The 22,262-nt window shown below is 37.0% G+C and overlaps 4 protein-coding genes across 4 annotated transcripts; 1 reads left to right on the top strand and 3 right to left on the bottom strand.

Annotated features, from left to right (window-relative positions):
• Positions 1 to 3,434: 3,434 nt before the first annotated feature.
• LOC119546112 (brain acid soluble protein 1-like) lies at positions 3,435 to 3,728 on the bottom strand. Its single transcript, XM_037852201.1, has one exon. It carries the CDS (start codon positions 3,726 to 3,728, stop codon positions 3,435 to 3,437), a length of 294 nt encoding a protein of 97 aa, XP_037708129.1.
• Positions 3,729 to 11,771: 8,043 nt separating this feature from the next.
• Positions 11,772 to 12,522, bottom strand: LOC119546110 (protein roadkill-like; the record flags this gene model as incomplete). The annotated part of the gene is made up of 1 exon (XM_037852196.1): positions 11,772 to 12,522. A coding segment is annotated over one exon (624 nt), but the record flags the coding sequence as incomplete, so codon positions are not given.
• A 3-nt stretch (positions 12,523 to 12,525) lies between these two features.
• Positions 12,526 to 13,413, top strand: LOC119546106 (protein roadkill-like; the record flags this gene model as incomplete). The annotated part of the gene is made up of 1 exon (XM_037852192.1): positions 12,526 to 13,413. A coding segment is annotated over one exon (615 nt), but the record flags the coding sequence as incomplete, so codon positions are not given.
• Positions 13,414 to 18,610: 5,197 nt separating this feature from the next.
• On the bottom strand, positions 18,611 to 18,904 carry LOC119546104 (brain acid soluble protein 1-like). The gene has a single exon (XM_037852189.1). The coding sequence runs from the start codon at positions 18,902 to 18,904 to the stop codon at positions 18,611 to 18,613; it is 294 nt and encodes a 97-aa protein (XP_037708117.1).
• Between the last annotated feature and the right edge of the window lie 3,358 nt (positions 18,905 to 22,262).

The raw sequence follows: 22,262 nt of genomic DNA, 5'->3' as shown, positions 1-22,262 counted from the left end.
GCGTTGAAAGGTCCTTTTCTGCCCTGCAACTTATTCAAACGGACGTCAGATGTAAATTTACGTCAGAATCAGCCAGCTTTATGGCCAGACCTAAATGAAGAAAATGTACTGCTTTGGTGTCTGACGCAGCTGCCTATATCATAAAGGCCTGACAAAACCTGAAGACATTGATGGGGCGATTAACTACTTAGTAAACTTTACTTGTAGGCTGTCAGTTCTCTAGAAATCGTCGATGCTCAGGCCATTCAAAATGTACAGGAGCAACTAAAAGACTTAACGGTTTAAAGGGAACTCCTTAACATTGCAACATGCCGTCAATAATTGAAAATTTGGAAATAAGATCCAATTCCCTGAAACAAAATATGGTTCTGTTAGGCGACTCTCAGGATACGGTTAATGACGTGCCGGATGGCTTGGGAGATATTTTAAAGAAAAAATTAAAGGATGTACTACAAAAAGCCCGGACTTTAAAACTATTGAAAAACTTAATAATTCTATTAATAGTATAGATGTAAAGCATTCTATTAATGACTTAAAAGTAGACAATATCTACAAATTCAAATATGCTCCATTAACGTCGTGCGATGTTGAAAGAAACTTTTCCGCATTTAATATTTCACTCACCGACAAAAGAACAACATTGACAGTTGAAAATATAAAACAAATTTTGGTCACCTATTGTAGGCAAAATTACAACTAAAGTTATCTTAAACGTCCTAATTTAAACCACAAAACACTAAATATACCGATATTGAAAACGTGTGGTATTTGTTTTTAATAGGTATTTGTGGTGCATTGGCGAATCAAGGAACTAGTTTTTTGTTTTATACTTTTTAAAGTCAATATTTATTAACAAATTTTCACCGAGGGGGCTATTTCAACAGTGGATCATCTAATGGTGGGCGATTACTCTCCGGTGCCGTCGATGGTGAAAAGGCAACCGCCGAGGCCGCTGACAAGGAGGAGTCCGCCGCCGATGGCCAGGAGGCCAAGAAGAAGAGCAGCGATGCAGCTCCAGCTGCTGTTGAGGAAGGCACCGAGGAGGCCTCCATCGGTGACTCAACAGATGCTCCCGCCGCAGAGTGAATTCAGTACAGTATTTTGGAAGCATAAACTAACCCGAAAAGCTGTTACTTATGTATGGCTTTTTTGCAATTTTGGACTAGGAACCAAATCTTCAGAAATTATTAAATAGGGAAAGTTAGAAATACGCCGAAATTCCGAACAAAGGAAATGCAGAGTTATAACTTATTAGCCAGGTATACAGAGCAGGGCGTGAATACAGCGTCTCGTAGGTTAAGACGTTTGAATCGTACTGTCGTAGGGTTGAGCAAGCAGCCGACACTCTACGACATTTAGAAAGTCGACGAAATATTAATGTGAAAATACCAAATACTGCCGCCCATCAGTTAAGGCGCTTGGAACCGAACAAGTAAACACCTTGGAAAGAACAAAAGCTAGATCAACTGAGGATATTATTAGAAAGAGGAGAGCTACAAGGTAAGGAGAGCTACAGCTAGGAGTTTTAGAGATCGCAGGGTCGTCGAGCAGGCGAGAAAAATTCTGGCTTGACGAAGTGCACGTATAGCTGCTCGACATGCAACTATCGATGCAATTAGAAGTATTAGTCAAAGAGTTAGTCAGTATAGAATTTTGAATACAATCCGAAATCAGGAAATACGACTTAATTTATTTCAGGAGGATATGATTATTAGAAACATACCTACTGGCCTGGAAGCTCATATAATAACACTCAATAAGAGTGTAAAGCTCGGCCCCAATCGAATTTGCTTCTGTTGCAAGGGATTGTGGTTTTCCAACTAAAAAAGTAAGCTTTTCAGATATGCGTCAAATTAGCGTCAGCGACTGAGCGGCGGTGTCGGAACCGTGGAATCTGGAGCATGGAGCCAATTTTTATTTTAAGATTTTCTCGGCTTCTTGGGGCCGAATCGAAAAATATTAATTATTTATTATTATTAAATTGTTTAGAATGAAAATATCTATCGATCTAGATATGTATTGTGAAAATATGGCCATTTATTTATGAAAATTCGGAAAAATACGATTAATATGAAGATTTTTTTGTTTCCCATATGCGGCTATCGCATGTGCGATAGGCACAGTTCAAAGCTCGAACAATCGAAAAAAGCCATTATCGGTATCGAAGTAACTACGGTTGTTGACAGTCGGCTCCGGGTGGCTTAGCGGAACAATCCGGCTTTCACTCCCCTGTTGGGAATCCGCAAGATGAGAACGAAGCTAAGGAATACTTATTTGCATAAATAAAACATCCCTTGAACATTTCATTTACTTATAATTAAATTTCTTTGTGCACCAGCAGTCTAGTATTTTTTAAATTGATTCAATTGTCACAAAACCCAGCTGCTTGACAGTAAGACTATGCTACATGCATTGCGAGTGAGACTTCGAATTTTTGACTAGTGAAACTCTCGCGATCTGAGTACTAGGCTAAATGTATGAATGAGCCCAACAATGCCGTGGAGTAACCGCATAAGAAAGCTACACTACTCACATACCTCTGCGTGCAGCACCAACAAATTTAGTTAAAATTTGTTCTACCATATATATATATATATTTAACTCATTTGCTTTTGAATGAAATTATAGTTCATTTTCTTTAATGACTAGACATCGGGTTATATGTTTTACTAAATTTTTGCTCCAAATACCGAAAACAAATTTGGATTTAGGCACTATATTAAATTTGTATTCGAATGAAAACGACATATCGAAGTTTTAGTTTTTTGTACCTTTTGATCAAGCATCTGCTTATTTCTATGAGATAAAGGTAGGACCCAGCAATATATTTTCGAAAACTGTAATCGCCCCACCATTAGATGATCCACAGTTTGAATAGGAGACCAAACCCCCCTCGGGGAAAATTTGTTAATAAATATTGATTTTAAAAAGTATAAAACGAAAAACTATTTCCTTGATTCGCCAATGCACCACAAATACCCATTAAAAACAAATACCACACGTTTTCAATATCGGTATATTGTGGTTTAAGTTAGGACGTTTTAGATGACTTTAGTTGTAATTTTGCCTACAATAGGTGACCAAAATTTGTTGTATATTTTCAACTGTCAATTTTGTTCTTTTGACGGTGAGTTAAAGATTAAATGCTGAAAAGCTTCTTTCAACATCGCACGACGATAATGGAGCATACTTGAATTTGTAGATATTTTAAGTCATTAATTGAATGCTTTACATCTATACTATTAATGTCGTCCGTGGGCGCTTACATTTTTCCATGTGGCTTGGGGAAAATATAGCATCAAAGCAATTGTTAGTGCTAAATGAATTTGTGTTTCTTTTGCACAATTTTGAAGAACAGAATTCAACATAAAATGACATTACAAATGAAAAAAATTGGCAAAAACTAAAAATCGACTTTTATTACGCTAGATTTATCAATGGATCCACTCTGCGGCGGGGGCATCGGTTGAGTCACCGACGGAGGCCTCCTCGGTGCCTTCCTCAACAGCAGCTGGAGCTGCATCGCTGCTCTTCTCGGCCTCCTGGCCATCGGCGGCGGACTCCTCCTTGTCAGCGGCCTCGACGGTCGCCTTTTCACCATCGACGGCACCGGAGAGTGCCCCGCTGTCGGCGGCCGGTGCTCCGTTCTCCTTGGCGGCGGTTGCATTCTCAGCTGGAGCCTCCTCGACGACGGGAGTCTCGATCTTATGTCCAGCCACATCGGCCATTTCGAAGTACTTTACTTGTCTTATTGTTAGCGAAGTGCGAAAACGCCTAAAAGCTACTGACTTGGTGTGTGTGCCAGTCTTCAGTTTCAACACTAAGCTAGCTATTTTAGGCAAACTAGGATATTTTTATAAATCTGTGCAAGCTGTCACTTCTTTTTTCAGTAGCTTTTAGGGTTGTTGATATTATATCAAAATATTGATATATCGATATTTTTTCTTAAAATGATATATTTATATCGTGATATTGAGCTTGCCCAAATATCGCAATGTCTATATTTTTTTTTTTAAATTTTTTGTCCGCTCTAAAATGCTTGGTGTGCGACTCCAGGAGCCGTATGACGGATGCCCACATCATACAGAGTATTCCTCAAGTCGTTGAGTCGTCACATTGGAAATAAAATTTCAACATATATCAGAATCATTATATAAGTATTACTATAATTTCTATTATATCTGGAATATATGAATTATTATCTGTATTATTATTAAGTTGAGAATATGTATGAACAATGAACAATTATCTGTATTATTATTATTATATTAAGAACTTAATGAAGTATTATAATTATTAATTTGAGAATATCTATGAACTGCAATTTGAGAATTTAATGATGTATTATTACATTGGAATATATATAAAGTATTATTTGTTATAAAAACTTATTGTTTTTTTGAATTGCAAAAAAATTAACTAATAAAAAAAATATCAAATATATCGATATTTTTTTGTGATATTTTAAATGGTGTTATAATTTTTTATGATAAAAAATGTCATCGATACGATATTTAAAAAAATTAAAATATTTACTTTTCTAAATTTTCTGTTGTAGCGTGCCGAATACATAAATTTAATATAGTTTATTTATTTTATCGAATGTTATATCCTTTTTCGTCACAATTGTTGATATCAGAAATTTTTGTTAAAAGCGCGTTTGCCACTACTTTTTACCTCGTTAAGAGGTGTTTTTGTTTGATATCAGAAGTTTTTTTTTTGCTCTAGAGCTTAAGTACCCCAATACCATGACTAGGAGTCGTCGCCATATGGCTTCGCTATTGAAAAACCAAACTCACTGATTCGACCCCTAGTCTTAGCTGAACGCCACCTTAAATTAGGCACAACCAGTTTTATCGCTTCAATTACCTATTTAAATAGCACAAGTTTGGAATCTCAAGGGCTGTATAGTTTCAGATTCTAAGAGAAATCTATCGTTTCTTACATTTCGTTTCTACATTGGTAGAACAAATAGATCAATTTTCCTATTTCGAATAGCTTCAGGCAAGTAAAGGACCCTAAAACCATAACAGATTTTCCGTTTGAAAAATCTAATAAGGAATTTGGTCATCAAATTGTTTTTTTCTTGTTTATTCCAATAAGTATGAAATATTTCGTGTACGGAGCTGAAACGAGTTGCACTTCTTATCGCTTAATATCTTCCAAACGGTAATGTTTAGGGCAAAAAGTGTTATATATCAAAAGTTGAGGAATCTCAAGGGCTGTATGATTTGAAATTTAAAATTAAATCGTTCGACTCAATTTTGAGAAAATAGTCAAAAAGTGGTTTTAAAAAATAACTTTTTTTCATAACTCTAAATCTATTATACTCAGACAATTTTACTATATGAAGTGTATTTAGCAAATTAAATTATCTTTTCAGAGATATATAGCACGTTTCTGTAGCATTGGGTGTTTAGATACTATAAGCATTTTAAATCTGGCTTTTTTTTTTTTGATTTTCCGCCAGACTAGCGTTTTTTTCCAAAAGTCGTAGAACAAACGTTTTCTACTTTAAGCTACTTTATACACCCATAGGGTTTCCAAAACCCTAAAACTAGGATGGGATGCCTACAAACCCACAAACAAAGGGACAAACATTTTCATTTTGGGAAGAAAATCTTGTTTTTTGAATTACTTTTGAACGGGACATCGGATCTCAACAAATGAGGTGTCATTCGACGCATATTCTCAGTAAGAATAAAACTAGCTAAACAGCCGGGGGCTTTTATCCCCACCGTATCCAGCAGATCCAATTTTCTAAATTTTTACTTTTACACTTTCACCGCTTTTTCTCCCAAACAAATCTATATTTCGAAAGTCTTGGTATGCAATCTTCTTAGTTTTTGCGATACCTTTCGATTAAAGTATCACTCGTTATGATCGGACCATAATGGCAGATTTTCAATTCTGCGGCTTATATATGTACATAGTAGTTGTCTTCGCACGCTCTCTTGCGCGCTTCGCCACTATGTGTACTGCCGTCAACAGTGATTTTTTATAATTTTATGAAATTTTCTTTACAGGGGTTTTTTTTTAATTTTATGTTATATTATGAAATTTACTTTGCAGTAAAGTAAAGTCTTTACTTGTAAAGTAATAAAAAAATATTGATAAAAGCTTTTGATTAGAGGAACGGGCCAACAGCATACAATTTAGAGCAAGACGATTATATAAAACATAACACGGTTATTGCGGTAAATTTTGTTTCAAACACTTAAGATATAGAATTGGTCGTGTTAATTTTTTAGTGCAAACAAATATAATGGAGAGCAACAACAATTTAAACGAAGGTAAGTACAAAGTGTACTTTCATTTTGTATTCGTGGTTTTGTTTTTGTGTTTGTCTTTGTGTTTGTGCAATATTAAAAAAATAATATAAACGTTTGCTTAATGTTTTTTTTGCTATTTGATAGCATTTTTTTTAGCTCTTTGCTTAGTGTAAATGCAAACTAAGCAAACACTAAGCAAACACTTAGCAAACACTAAGCAAAGAGCTTAAAAAATGCTATCAAATAGCAAAAAAAACATTAAGCAAACGTTCATATTATTTTTTTTTTGCACAAATGCGTACGAATGTACGATCGCGACCTTGGCCGTAAGGAATCTACACTGGTCGGCATGAGTTTTATTAAAAAATACAAATTTTCAAAAATCATTTTGCTTATATTTTGAATGATTTTGTTTTAAATGTTCGTATAAAAATGAATATGGTCATTTTATTTATGGCTTTTAAACCCAAATTAGTCCCTGTATTGGGTTTATTTGTGTGTTTGCTTATTATTTGGCTTTAGTTAAATAAGATTTGTGCAAAAAGTAAGACGATTTTAGTGTGCCTTTCGTAGCCTAGTAAATTTCAAAGGGAGAATAAAAATAAGATCTTTTGCTTTTGGAATCTAGAGTCGCCCCGATCCCGCACGCATCCAGCAGAGCAAGGAAATAGTTTTTTGTTTTATACTTTTTAAAGTCAATATTGATTAACAAATTTTCACCGAGGGGGGTTTGGTCTCCTATTCAAACTGTGGATCATCTAATGGTGGGGCGATTACAGTTTTCGAAAATATATTGCTGGGTCCTACCTTTATCTCATAGAAATAAGCAGATGCTTGATCAAAAGGTACAAAAAACTCAAACTTCGATATGTCGTTTTCATTCGAATACAAATTTAATATAGTGCCTAAATCCAAATTTGTTTTCGGTATTTGGAGCAAAAATTTAGTAAAACATATAACCCGATGTCTAGTCATTAAAGAAAATGAACTATAATTTCATTCAAAAGCAAATGAGTTAAATATATATATATATATGGTAGAACAAATTTTAACTAAATTTGTTGGTGCTGTACGCAGAGATATGCGAGTAGAGTAGCTTTCTTATGCGGTTACTCCACGGCATTGTTGGGCTCATTCATACATTTAGCCTAGTACTCAGATCGCGAGAGTTTCACTAGTCAAAAATTCGAAGTCTCACTCGCAATGCATGTAGCATAGTCTTACTGTCAAGCAGCTGGGTTTTGTGACAATTGAATCAATTTAAAAAATACTAGACTGCTGGTGCACAAAGAAATTTAATTATAAATAAATGAAATGTTCAAGGGATGTTTTATTTATGCAAATTAGTATTTCTTAGCTTCGTTCTCGTCTTGCGATTCCCTATGTGCCAACAGGGGAGTAAAAGCCGGATTGTTCCGCTCTGCCACCCGGAGCCGACTGTCAACAACCGTAGTTACTTCGATACCGATAATGGCTTTTTTCGATTGTTCGAGCTTTGAACTGTGCCTATCGCACATGCGATATGGGAAACAAAAAAATCTTCATATTAATCGTATTTTTCCGAATTTTCATAAATAAATGGCCATATTTTCACAATACATATCTAGATCGATAGATATTTTCATTCTAAACAATTTAATAATAATAAATAATTAATATTTTTCGATTCGGCCCCAAGAAGCCGAGAAAATCTTAAAATAAAAATTGGCTCCATGCTCCAGATTCCACGGTTCCGACACCGCCGCTCAGTCGCTGACGCTAATTTGACGCACATCTGAAAAGCTTACTTTTTTAGTTGGAAAACCACAATCCCTTGCAACAGAAGCAAATTCGATTGGGGCCGAGCTTTACATTCTTATTGAGTGTTATTATATGAGCTTCCAAACCAATAGGTATGCTTCCAATAGTCATATTTTCTTAAAATAAATTAAGTCGTATTTCCTGATTTCGGATTGTATTCAAAATTCTATACTGACTAACTCTTTGACTAATACTTCTAATTGCATCGATAGTTGCATGTCGAGCAGCTATACGTGCACTTCGTCAAGCCAGAATTTTTCTCGCCTGCTCGACGACCCTGCGATCTCTAAAACTCCTAGCTGTAGCTCTCCTTACCTTGTAGCTCTCCTCTTTCTAATAATATCCTCAGTTGATCTAGCTTTTGTTCTTTCCAAGGTGTTTACTTGTTCGGTTCCAAGCGCCTTAACTGATGGGCGGCGGTATTTGGTGTAGAACTCTCACATTTATATTTCGTCGACTTTCTAAATGTCGTAGAGTGTCGGCTGCTTGGTCAACCCTACGAACAGTACGGTTCAAACGTCTTAACCTACGAGTCGCTGTATTCACGCCCTGCTCTGTATACCTGGCTAATAAGTTATAACTCTGCATTTCCTTTGTTCGGAATTTATTAATATATTTCTGCAGATTTGGTTCCTAGCCCAAAATTGCAAAAAAGCCATACATAAGTAACAGCTTTTCGGGTTAGTTTATGCTTCCAAAACACTGTACTGAATCCACTCTGCGGCGGATTCATCTGTTGAGTCACCGATGGAGGCCTCCTCGGTGCCTTCCTCAACAGCAGCTGGAGCTGCATCGCTGCTCTTCTTCTTGGCCTCCTGGCCATCGGCGGCGGACTCCTCCTTGTCAGCGGCCTCGGCGGTCGCCTTTTCACCATCGACGGCACCGGAGAGTAATCGCCCCACCATTAGATGATCCACAGTTGAAATAGGAGACCAAGCCCCCTCGGTGAAAATTTGTTTATAAATATTGACATTAAAAAGTATAAAACAAAAAACTAGTTCCTTGATTCTCCAATGCACCACAAATACCACACGTTTTCAATATCGGTATATTTAGTGTTTTATGGTTTAAGTTAGGACGTTTAAGATGACTTTAGTTGTAATTTTGCCTACAATAGGTGACCAAAATTTGTTGTATATTTTCAACTGTCAATTTTGTTCTTTTGACGGTGAGTAAAAGATTAAATGCTGAAAAGCTTCTTTCAACATCGCACGACGTTAATGGAGCATATTTGAATTTGTAGATATTGTCTACTTTTAAGTCATTAATTGAATGCTTTACATCTATACTATTAATAGAATCATTAAGTTTTCAATAGTTTTAAAGTCCAGTCTTTTTGTAGAGCATCCTTTAATTTGTTCTTTAAAATATCTCCTAAGCCATCCGGCACGTCCTTTTCAGTATCCTGACAGTTGCCTAACAGAACCATATTTTGTTTCAGGGAATTAGATCCTTTTTCCAAATTTTCAATTATTGACGGCACGTTGTAAAAGTAGTTTACAATATTTAGGAGTTCCCTTTAAACCGTTAAGTCTTTTAGTTGCTCCTGCACATTTTGAATGGCCTGAGCATCGACGCGTTCTAGAGATCTGACAGCCTACAAGTAAAGTTTACTAAATAGTTAATGCCAATTAAAAAGAATAACCTACTCGACTGATTCCATCAATGTTCGTTGCATGAAAACATGCAGTCTCAGTCCAAGTTCCCCATCTCGTTATTATTGGCTCAGGCTGCATCAATTTAAAATGAGCGCAACGGTGGGGCGATTTTGGAAATATTTCTTTAACGTGCGATATATGTATATTTGTTGACTTTTGCAATCCGTGGGCAAAGCAAGTCACATGTATCATTTTGGGATAAAATGTCTTCAGGTTTTGTCCGGCCTTTATCATAAAAGCAGCTGCGTCAGACACCAAAGCAGTACATTTTCTTCATTTAGGTCTGGCCATAAAGCTGGCTGATTCTGACGTAAATTTACATCTGACGTCCGTTTGAATAAGTTGCAGGACAGAAGAGGACCTTTCAACGCTAACTTGGGTAGCAGGAACAGCACGGACCGCTTTTGTCATTTCGTAGAGGTATGGGTACACAAATATATTCTCCCCCCAATAAGTGCTGAATTCAACATTTAAATCGACCGGCTTGGGAGAAGAATGTTCGATTTCACTATACGCATTTTTTATGTCGTCATCATAGGCGTCCGAGTTCTCTCCGATCTGCAATTCTTTAAATATACCTGATTGGCTTGAAGATGATGGCGCAGGTTCATCGTCTTGAATATGACGAAATTCAAATACCGAACTATAAAACAGAAATATTTATTTATTTCAGGTGCTATAAGCTTCTGAACCAAAAAGAATTATGTTGGTAAATCGCAAATATGCGAATACTTAGTATGGATATTGATGTGTGTCTGCATCAGAGACACCTAGCACACAGGGAAACCCCAACGAAATCCTTGAAAATTAAAGCTGGTGGTTAGGGAACAACTTTTTACCTTATTATTTGATAAGTCTTGGTTGCTCCAGGTGCAAAAAAACACAATACCAATTAAAATCCCCGCTAATTTGGAATTTCCCATCAAAGCGTAATACAAAATGGACGCCATCTTGCCATAGCGAGACAGCAAATGGCCATCTTCCGCAAATGAATAGCGTTCTCAACTAATTACCAATCAATCAAGCTTTAATGTCTACTAAGCGTGGGCTGAACTCGATTTGCATACGATAATATATTACTTGTGCATTATTCACCGCTAAAATTCCAGATTTAACAATTTTTGTTAGCAGTTTCACTTTTTTTCACATTTGCTTCGAGGCCTTTCGTTTTTTTGACGTTTCATGAATTCTGGCGCCCCTTTTGATCCTGTCCTGGTATTTTTTAGTGTCAGCGAAGGCGCTATCGAAATTGACAACATATCGATATACGGCTGTTATCGCCTTGGGATCGAGATAAATATTTAAATCTAGTTTTAAAATTTAAAACATTAAACTTTCTAGACATTAGTTTACAGCAAGAGAGACTTTATTAGAGAATTCATTAATATATCCAAGATGTTGTAGAATGACCTTCCACCATTTGGCCCATATGATTGTCAATGTAAAATTTTGCACATATAACATATTATTTGAGCAGTGGTCTGAAAATTACAACAGCAAAGAGAAAGAGAATGGGGCGTGGCACTGCGGTCAAGAACGGATTGCACCCACTATCAACTCATTAGCTGGGTGGGGTTGGAATCGCTTAAACCAACCTACGGTTAAAAACAAGTCACCGGTTCCTATGAAAAGATTTTCAAATGCTGGGATTTTTCAAATTTCCAGGTGCTGGAAAATCTTCCTCGTTTTATGTTAAGAAACTCAACGCTACTTTAACAAACGCTGCTTTGGTATCCTATTTTTCAGCTATATTTGTAGACTTCTCCAGTAATCGTCAACCTCTTGTTGCTTAACTAAGATTTAAAATGTGTAAACTTTGTATTAACTACAAAATAAACACATACAAAAATTATATTTTAAAACTATAAATTGCTTTTTTGTTCATGTTTTCTCCTTTAATTTTTAATAGTTATGACTCGAAGAATTATAAATCACAGGTAATATTCAATCAACAAATATATCACATATCAATTCAATTTTGGAAGGATGGAAATCGAAACCAAACGAAACAATATAAGATATCATTCATATTGCAATTGTTGAGTCGATTGTTGGCATTGATTGATTTTGTTGTTGGTTGTTGATTTTCTTTGGTGTACGATTTGCTGCTGCTGTTGTTGAAGTTCTTATTATTACTATGGTTCGTGCAGTTTTTGCATTGTATTTTCTTAACGCATTCTAATGCGTTTGCTTGGTGGTCCAATTGTTGGAATTTGTGTCGTGGCCAGCGCATGAAATGCCTCCGCTACCAAATGTAAGTGACTATCGATCATATTTCGCCATCCGGAGGTTTCCACCACATCGCTGGCATGGGAACTTATGAATTCAAGCGTTTGTGCCTTCAATTGATCCGCACTGTAGAGATCTGCTAGTATAAGACTATCGGCTGCCTTTTCCACCGAGAGATTGGCGCACAGCTCCTTCTTGCACATCACTTTCAGCTTTTCGAGTGCAAACTCATCGGCTGCGGCTAGGAGTTCATCAGCCATGTTTCCCACATTGGGCGCTTTGCCCGTGTATATGAAACGCAGCGTTTCCTTTAGGACCTCTGGATCCTCTACGTCGGTTATGACCAAACGTTTCATCTTACGCCCCTCCATCCCATTATGAAACATGGCCGCAAAGACTACACTGCAAGCTGCCAGGATGGCCTTGTGCGCCTTGAGCTCTTGACCGCCCACGCAGATTGTGAAATCGCTGAACATAGGGTTGTCAAGGAGATTCCCCATATCCTCGGACAGCTTGCACGGTGGCTCAGGTGGATCAGGTCCGGGCGAGGGTGGCGAGGATACACGGCACCCTCGCCCGGACCTGATCCACCTGAGCCACCGTGCAAGCTGTCCGAGCACATGGGGAATCTCCTTGACAACCCTATGTTCAGCGATTTCACAATCTGCGTGGGCGGTCAAGAGCTCAAGGCGCACAAGGCCATCCTGGCAGCTTGCAGTGTAGTCTTTGCGGCCATGTTTCATAATGGGATGGAGGGGCGTAAGATGAAACGTTTGGTCATAACCGACGTAGAGGATCCAGAGGTCCTAAAGGAAACGCTGCGTTTCATATACACGGGCAAAGCGCCCAATGTGGGAAACATGGCTGATGAACTCCTAGCCGCAGCCGATGAGTTTGCACTCGAAAAGCTGAAAGTGATGTGCAAGAAGGAGCTGTGCGCCAATCTCTCGGTGGAAAAGGCAGCCGATAGTCTTATACTAGCAGATCTCTACAGTGCGGATCAATTGAAGGCACAAACGCTTGAATTCATAAGTTCCCATGCCAGCGATGTGGTGGAAACCTCCGGATGGCGAAATATGATCGATAGTCACTTACATTTGGTAGCGGAGGCATTTCATGCGCTGGCCACGACACAAATTCCAACAATTGGACCACCAAGCAAACGCATTAGAATGCGTTAAGAAAATACAATGCAAAAACTGCACGAACCATAGTAATAATAAGAACTTCAACAACAGCAGCAGCAAATCGTACACCAAAGAAAATCAACAACCAACAACAAAATCAATCAATGCCAACAATCGACTCAACAATTGCAATATGAATGAGATCTTATATTGTTTCGTTTGGTTTCGATTTCCATCCTTCCAAAATTGAATTGATATGTGATATATTTGTTGATTGAATATTACCTGTGATTTATAATTCTTCGAGTCATAACTATTAAAAATTAAAGGAGAAAACATGAACAAAAAAGCAATTTATAGTTTTAAAATATAATTTTTGTATGTGTTTATTTTGTAGTTAATACAAAGTTTACACATTTTAAATCGTAGTTAAGCAACAAGAGGTTGACGATTACTGGAGAAGTCTACAAATATAGCTGAAAAATAGGATACCAAAGCAGCGTTTGTTAAAGTAGCGTTGAGTTTCTTAACATAAAACGAGGAAGATTTTCCAGCACCTGGAAATTTGAAAAATCCCAGCATTTGAAAATCTTTTCATAGGAACCGGTGACTTGTTTTTAACCGTAGGTTGGTTTAAGCGATTCCAACCCCACCCAGCTAATGAGTTGATAGTGGGTGCAATCCGTTCTTGACCGCAGTGCCACGCCCCATTCTCTTTCTCTTTGCTGTTGTAATTTTCAGACCACTGCTCAAATAATATGTTATATGTGCAAAATTTTACATTGACAATCATATGGGCCAAATGGTGGAAGGTCATTCTACAACATCTTGGATATATTAATGAATTCTCTAATAAAGTCTCTCTTGCTGTAAACTAATGTCTAGAAAGTTTAATGTTTTAAATTTTAAAACTAGATTTAAATATTTATCTCGATCCCAAGGCGATAACAGCCGTATATCGATATGTTGTCAATTTCGATAGCGCCTTCGCTGACACTAAAAAATACCAGGACAGGATCAAAAGGGGCGCCAGAATTCATGAAACGTCAAAAAAACGAAAGGGCTCGAAGCAAATGTGAAAAAAAGTGAAACTGCTAACAAAAATTGTTAAATCTGGAATTTTAGCGGTGAATAATGCACAAGTAATATATTATCGTATGCAAATCGAGTTCAGCCCACGCTTAGTAGACATTAAAGCTTGATTGATTGGTAATTAGTTGAGAACGCTATTCATTTGCGGAAGATGGCCATTTGCTGTCTCGCTATGGCAAGATGGCGTCCATTTTGTATTACGCTTTGATGGGAAATTCCAAATTAGCGGGGATTTTAATTGGTATTGTGTTTTTTTGCACCTGGAGCAACCAAGACTTATCAAATAATAAGGTAAAAAGTTGTTCCCTAACCACCAGCTTTAATTTTCAAGGATTTCGTTGGGGTTTCCCTGTGTGCTAGGTGTCTCTGATGCAGACACACATCAATATCCATACTAAGTATTCGCATATTTGCGATTTACCAACATAATTCTTTTTGGTTCAGAAGCTTATAGCACCTGAAATAAATAAATATTTCTGTTTTATAGTTCGGTATTTGAATTTCGTCATATTCAAGACGATGAACCTGCGCCATCATCTTCAAGCCAATCAGGTATATTTAAAGAATTGCAGATCGGAGAGAACTCGGACGCCTATGATGACGACATAAAAAATGCGTATAGTGAAATCGAACATTCTTCTCCCAAGCCGGTCGATTTAAATGTTGAATTCAGCACTTATTGGGGGGAGAATATATTTGTGTACCCATACCTCTACGAAATGACAAAAGCGGTCCGTGCTGTTCCTGCTACCCAAGTTAGCGTTGAAAGGTCCTCTTCTGTCCTGCAACTTATTTAAACGGACGTCAGATGTAAATTTACGTCAGAATCAGCCAGCTTTATGGCCAGACCTAAATGAAGAAAATGTACTGCTTTGGTGTCTGACGCAGCTGCTTAATGATAAAGGCCGGACAAAACCTGAAGACATTTTATCCCAAAATGATACATGTGACTTGCTTTGCCCACGGATTGCAAAAGTCAACAAATATACATATATCGCACGTTAAAGAAATATTTCCAAAATCGCCCCACCGTTGCGCTCATTTTAAATTGATGCAGCCTGAGCCAATAATAACGAGATGGGGAACTTGGACTGAGACTGCATGTTTTCATGCAACGAACATTGATGGAATCAGTCGAGTAGGTTATTCTTTTTAATTGGCATTAACTATTTAGTAAACTTTACTTGTAGGCTGTCAGATCTCTAGAACGCGTCGATGCTCAGGCCATTCAAAATGTGCAGGAGCAACTAAAAGACTTAACGGTTTAAAGGGAACTCCTAAATATTGTAAACTACTTTTACAACGTGCCGTCAATAATTGAAAATTTGGAAAAAGGATCTAATTCCCTGAAACAAAATATGGTTCTGTTAGGCAACTGTCAGGATACTGAAAAGGACGTGCCGGATGGCTTAGGAGATATTTTAAAGAACAAATTAAAGGATGCTCTACAAAAAGACTGGACTTTAAAACTATTGAAAACTTAATGATTCTATTAATAGTATAGATGTAAAGCATTCAATTAATGACTTAAAAGTAGACAATATCTACAAATTCAAATATGCTCCATTAACGTCGTGCGATGTTGAAAGAAACTTTTCCGCATTTAATATTTCACTCACCGACAAAAGAACAACATTGACAGTTGAAAATATAAAACAAATTTTGGTCACCTATTGTAGGCAAAATTACAACTAAAGTTATCTTAAACGTCCTAATTTAAACCACAAAACACTAAATATACCGATATTGAAAACGTGTGGTATTTGTTTTTAATAGGTATTTGTGGTGCATTGGCGAATCAAGGAACTAGTTTTTTGTTTTATACTTTTTAAAGTCAATATTTATTAACAAAATGTCACCGAGGGGGCGATTTCAACAGTGGATCATCTAATGGTGGGCGATTACTCTCCGGTGCCGTCGATGGTGAAAAGGCAACCGCCGAGGCCGCTGACAAGGAGGAGTCCGCCGCCGATGGCCAGGAGGCCAAGAAGAAGAGCAGCGATGCAGCTCCAGCTGCTGTTGAGGAAGGCACCGAGGAGGCCTCCATCGGTGACTCAACAGATGCTCCCGCCGCAGAGTGAATTCAGTACAGTATTTTGGAAGCATAAACTAACCCGAAAAGCTGTTACTTATGTATGGCTTTTTTGCAATTTTGGGCTAGGAACCAAATCTTCAGAAATATATTAATAAATTCCGAACAAAGGAAATGCAGAGTTATAACTTATTAGCCAGGTATACAGAGCAGGGCGTGAATACAGCGACTCGTAGGTTAAGACGTTTGAACCGTACTGTTCGTAGGGTTGACCAAGCAGCCGACACTCTACGACATTTAGAAAGTCGACGAAATATAAATGTGAGAGTTCTACACCAAATACCGCCGCCCATCAGTTAAGGCGCTTGGAACCGAACAAGTAAACACCTTGGAAAGAACAAAAGCTAGATCAACTGAGGATATTATTAGAAAGAGGAGAGCTACAAGGTAAGGAGAGCTACAGCTAGGAGTTTTAGAGATCGCAGGGTCGTCGAGCAGGCGAGAAAAATTCTGGCTTGACGAAGTGCACGTATAGCTGCTCGACATGCAACTATCGATGCAATTAGAAGTATTAGTCAAAGAGTTAGTCAGTATAGAATTTTGAATACAATCCGAAATCAGGAAATACGACTTAATTTATCTCAAGAAAATATGACTATTGGAAGCATACCTATTGGTTTGGAAGCTCATATAATAACACTCAATAAGAATGTAAAGCTCGGCCCCAATCGAATTTGCTTCTGTTGCAAGGGATTGTGGTTTTCCAACTAAAAAAGTAAGCTTTTCAGATGTGCGTCAAATTAGCGTCAGCGACTGAGCGGCGGTGTCGGAACCGTGGAATCTGGAGCATGGGGCCAATTTTTATTTTAAGATTTTCTCGGCTTCTTGGGGCCGAATCGAAAAATATTAATTATTTATTATTATTAAATTGTTTAGAATGAAAATATCTATCGATCTAGATATGTATTGTGAAAATATGGCCATTTATTTATGAAAATTCGGAAAAATACGATTAATATGAAAATTTTTTTGTTTCCCATATGCGGCTATCGCATGTGCGATAGGCACAGTTCAAAGCTCGAACAATCGAAAAAAGCCATTATCGGTATCGAAGTAACTACGGTTGTTGACAGTCGGCTCCGGGTGGCTTAGCGGAACAATCCGGCTTTCACTCCCCTGTTGGCACATAGGGAATCCGCAAGATGAGAACGAAGCTAAGGAATACTTATTTGCATAAATAAAACATCCCTTGAACATTTCATTTACTTATAATTAAATTTCTTTGTGCACCAGCAGTCTAGTATTTTTTAAATTGATTCAATTGTCACAAAACCCAGCTGCTTGACAGTAAGACTATGCTACATGCATTGCGAGTGAGACTTCGAATTTTTGACTAGTGAAACTCTCGCGATCTGAGTACTAGGCTAAATGTATGAATGAGCCCAACAATGCCGTGGAGTAACCGCATAAGAAAGCTACTCTACTCGCATATCTCTGCGTACAGCACCAACAAATTTAGTTAAAATTTGTTCTACCATATATATATATATATTTAACTCATATGCTTTTGAATGAAATTATAGTTCATTTTCTTTAATGACTAGACATCGGGTTATATGTTTTACTAAATTTTTGCTCCAAATACCGAAAACAAATTTGGATTTAGGCACTATATTAAATTTGTATTCGAATGAAAACGACATATCGAAGTTTTAGTTTTTTGTACCTTTTGATCAAGCATCTGCTTATTTCTATGAGATAAAGGTAGGACCCAGCAATATATTTTCGAAAACTGTAATCGCCCCACCATTAGATGATCCACAGTTTGAATAGGAGACCAAACCCCCCTCGGTGAAAATTTGTTAATAAATATTGATTTTAAAAAGTATAAAACGAAAAACTATTTCCTTGATTCGCCAATGCACCACAAATACCCATTAAAAACAAATACCACACGTTTTCAATATCGGTATATTTAGTGCTTTGTGGTTTAAGTTAGGACGTTTTAGATGACTTTAGTTGTAATTTTGCCTACAATAGGTGACCAAAATTTGTTGTATATTTTCAACTGTCAATTTTGTTCTTTTGACGGTGAGTTAAAGATTAAATGCTGAAAAGCTTCTTTCAACATCGCACGACGATAATGGAGCATACTTGAATTTGTAGATATTTTAAGTCATTAATTGAATGCTTTACATCTATACTATTAATGTCGTCCGTGGGCGCTTACATTTTTCCATGTGGCTTGGGGAAAATATAGCATCAAAGCAATTGTTAGTGCTAAATGAATTTGTGTTTCTTTTGCACAATTTTGAAGAACAGAATTCAACATAAAATGACATTACAAATGAAAAAAAAATTGGCAAAAACTAAAAATCGACTTTTATTACGCTAGATTTATCAATGGATCCACTCTGCGGCGGGGGCATCGGTTGAGTCACCGACGGAGGCCTCCTCGGTGCCTTCCTCAACAGCAGCTGGAGCTGCATCGCTGCTCTTCTCGGCCTCCTGGCCATCGGCGGCGGACTCCTCCTTGTCAGCGGCCTCGACGGTCGCCTTTTCACCATCGACGGCACCGGAGAGTGCCCCGCTGTCGGCGGCCGGTGCTCCGTTCTCCTTGGCGGCGGTTGCATTCTCAGCTGGAGCCTCCTCGACGACGGGAGTCTCGATCTTATGTCCAGCCACATCGGCCATTTCGAAGTACTTTACTTGTCTTATTGTTAGCGAAGTGCGAAAACGCCTAAAAGCTACTGACTTGGTGTGTGTGCCAGTCTTCAGTTTCAACACTAAGCTAGCTATTTTAGGCAAACTAGGATATTTTTATAAATCTGTGCAAGCTGTCACTTCTTTTTTCAGTAGCTTTTAGGGTTGTTGATATTATATCAAAATATTGATATATCGATATTTTTTCTTAAAATGATATATTTATATCGTGATATTGAGCTTGCCCAAATATCGCAATGTCTATATTTTTTTTTTTAAATTTTTTGTCCGCTCTAAAATGCTTGGTGTGCGACTCCAGGAGCCGTATGACGGATGCCCACATCATACAGAGTATTCCTCAAGTCGTTGAGTCGTCACATTGGAAATAAAATTTCAACATATATCAGAATCATTATATAAGTATTACTATAATTTCTATTATATCTGGAATATATGAATTATTATCTGTATTATTATTAAGTTGAGAATATGTATGAACAATGAACAATTATCTGTATTATTATTATTATATTAAGAACTTAATGAAGTATTATAATTATTAATTTGAGAATATCTATGAACTGCAATTTGAGAATTTAATGATGTACTATTACATTGGAATATATATAAAGTATTATTTGTTATAAAAACTTATTGTTTTTTTGAATTGCAAAAAAATTAACTAATAAAAAAATTATCAAATATATCGATATTTTTTTGTGATATTTTAAATGGTCTTATAATTTTTTATGATAAAAAATGTCATCGATACGATATTTAAAAAAATTAAAATATTGACTTTTCTAAATTTTCTGTTGTAGCGTGCCGAATACATAAATTTAATATAGTTTATTTATTTTATCGAATGTAATATCCTTTTTCGTCACAATTGTTGATATCAGAAATTTTTGTTAAAAGCGCGTTTGCCACTACTTTTTACCTCGTTAAGAGGTGTTTTTGTTTGATATCAGAAGTTTTTTTTTGCTCTAGAGCTTAAGTACCCCAATACCATGACTAGGAGTCGTCGCCATATGGCTTCGCTATTTAAAAACCAAACACACTGATTCGACCCCTAATCTTAGCTGAACGCCACCTTAAATTAAGCACAACAAGTTTTATCGCTTCAATTACCTATTTAAATAGCACAAGTTTGGAATCTCAAGGGCTGTATAGTTTCAGGTTCCAAGAGAAATCTATCGTTTCTTACATTTCCCGCCGATCTAGCGGGTTTTTCCAAAGTGGTAGAACAAATAGATCAAGTTTCCTATTTCGATTAGCTTCAGGCAAGTAAAGGACCCTAAAACCATAACAGATTTTCCGTTTGAAAAAATCTAATAAGGAATTTTGTCATCAAATTGTTTTTTTCTTGTTTATTCCAATAAGTATGAAATATTACGTATACGGAGCTGAAACGAGTTGCACTTCTTATCGCTTAATATCTTCCAAAGGGTAATTTTAAGGGCAAAAAGTGTTATATATCAAAAAATTAGGAATCTCAATGGCTGTATGATTTGAAATTTAAAAATAAATCGTTCGACTCAATTTTGAGAAAATAGTCAAAAAGTGGTTTTAAAAAATAACTTTTTTTCATAACTCTAAATCTATTATATTCAGACAATTTTACTTTATGAAGAGTATTTAGCAAATTAAATTATCTTTTCAGAGATATATAGCTCGTTTCTGTAGCATTGGGTGTTTAGATACTATAAGCATTTTAAATCTGGCTTTTTTTTTTGATTTTCCGCCAAGCTAGCGGGTTTTTCCAAAAGTCGTAGAACAAACGTTTTCTACTTTAAGCTACTTTATACATCCATAGGGTTTCCAAAACCCTAAAACTAAGATGGGATGCATACAAACCCACAAACAAAGGGACAAACATTTTCATTTTGGGAAGCAGAAAATCTAGTTTTTATACCCGTTACTCGTAGAGTAAAAGGGTATACTAGATTCGTCGGAAAGTATGTAACAGGCAGAAGGAAGCGTTTCCGACCCCATAAAGTATATATATTCTTGATCAGGATCACTAGCCGAGTCGATCTAGCCATGTCCGTCTGTCCGTCTGTCCGTCTGTCCGTCTGTCCGTCTGTCCGTCTGTCCGTCTGTCTGTCCGGATGAACGCTGAGATCTTGGAAACTATGAGAGCTAGGCTATTGAGATTTGGCGTGCAGATTCCTGAGCTTCTTACGCAGCGCAAGTTTGTTTCAGTAGAGTGCCACGCCCACTTTTACGCCCACAAACCGCCCAAAACTGTGGCTCCTACAGTTTTGATGCTAGAATAAAAATTATAACTGAAATGTATTGTTCTCATCAATACCTATCGATTGATTCAAAAAAAAGTTTGCCACGCCCACTTTATCGCCCACAAACCGCCCCCAAACTTCAAAAAATCGTAAATATGAACGTGGATATCTCGGAAACTATCAAAGATATAGAATCAGGATTTCAGATTTAGATTCCGTAGCTTTGTACGCAGCGCAATTTTGATACGCGAATATGCCACGCCCACTCTAACGCCCACAAACCGCCCAAGCCTGTGGCGCCCACAATTTTCATGCTAGATACAAAATTTTAACTGAACTGTATCGGTCTCGTCAATACCTATCGATTGACCAAAAAAAAATTTGCCACGCCCACCCTAACGCCCATAACGCTTAAATCTGTCTACCGCCGGTAGGTGGCGCATTTCAGTCTTGCTTTGCTGCTTGCTTATTTCCATTTCCCTTTGGTCCCTTTAGCTGAGTAACGGGTATCTGATAGTCGAGGCACTCGACTATAGCGTTCTTTCTTGTTTTAATTACTTTTGAACGGGACATCGGATTTTAACAAGTTAGGTGTCATTCGACGCGTATTCTCAGTAAGAATAAAACTAGCTAAACAGTCGGGGGCTTTTATCCCCACCGTATTTCATCGCTTTTTCTCCCAAACAAATCTATATTTCGAAAGTCTTGGTATGCAATCTTCTTAGTTTTTGCGATACCTTTCGATTAAAGTATCACTTGTTACGATCGGACCATAATGGCAGATTTTCAATTCTGCGGCCATATATACACTGGTCGGCATATGTATTTTGACAAAACAAAAGTTAAATATACTCATAACTTGAATTTACTTCTTGTAAACTATAGGCATCAATGGAAAGGTAATTTAAATGCCGTTTGAATAATACATTACATTTCATAACCCATTCAGTATTTATTGAAAAGGACGAATTTGTGTAAATCAACTTTAAAATTTTTTTTAAAACTTTTTTCCTCGACTTGAAAACTTAAATTTTTTGATGCAAAAAGTTTCTTCAAACAAAAATAATAGTAACTGCAAACAGAATTTTTCTAAAACCATTTTTCTTATA

The sequence above is a fragment of the Drosophila subpulchrella genome, chromosome 2L, assembly GCF_014743375.2.
Source record: "Drosophila subpulchrella strain 33 F10 #4 breed RU33 chromosome 2L, RU_Dsub_v1.1 Primary Assembly, whole genome shotgun sequence".
Classification (NCBI taxonomy): Eukaryota; Metazoa; Arthropoda; class Insecta; order Diptera; family Drosophilidae; genus Drosophila; species Drosophila subpulchrella.
This window is presented reverse-complemented; position numbering and strand designations above follow the sequence as displayed.

Coding starts and splice junctions, on each gene's coding strand:
- LOC119546112 (XM_037852201.1), bottom strand. CDS start 3,728: ATGGCCGATGTGGCTGGACATAAGATCGAGACTCCCGTCGTCGAGGAG.
- LOC119546104 (XM_037852189.1), bottom strand. CDS start 18,904: ATGGCCGATGTGGCTGGACATAAGATCGAGACTCCCGTCGTCGAGGAG.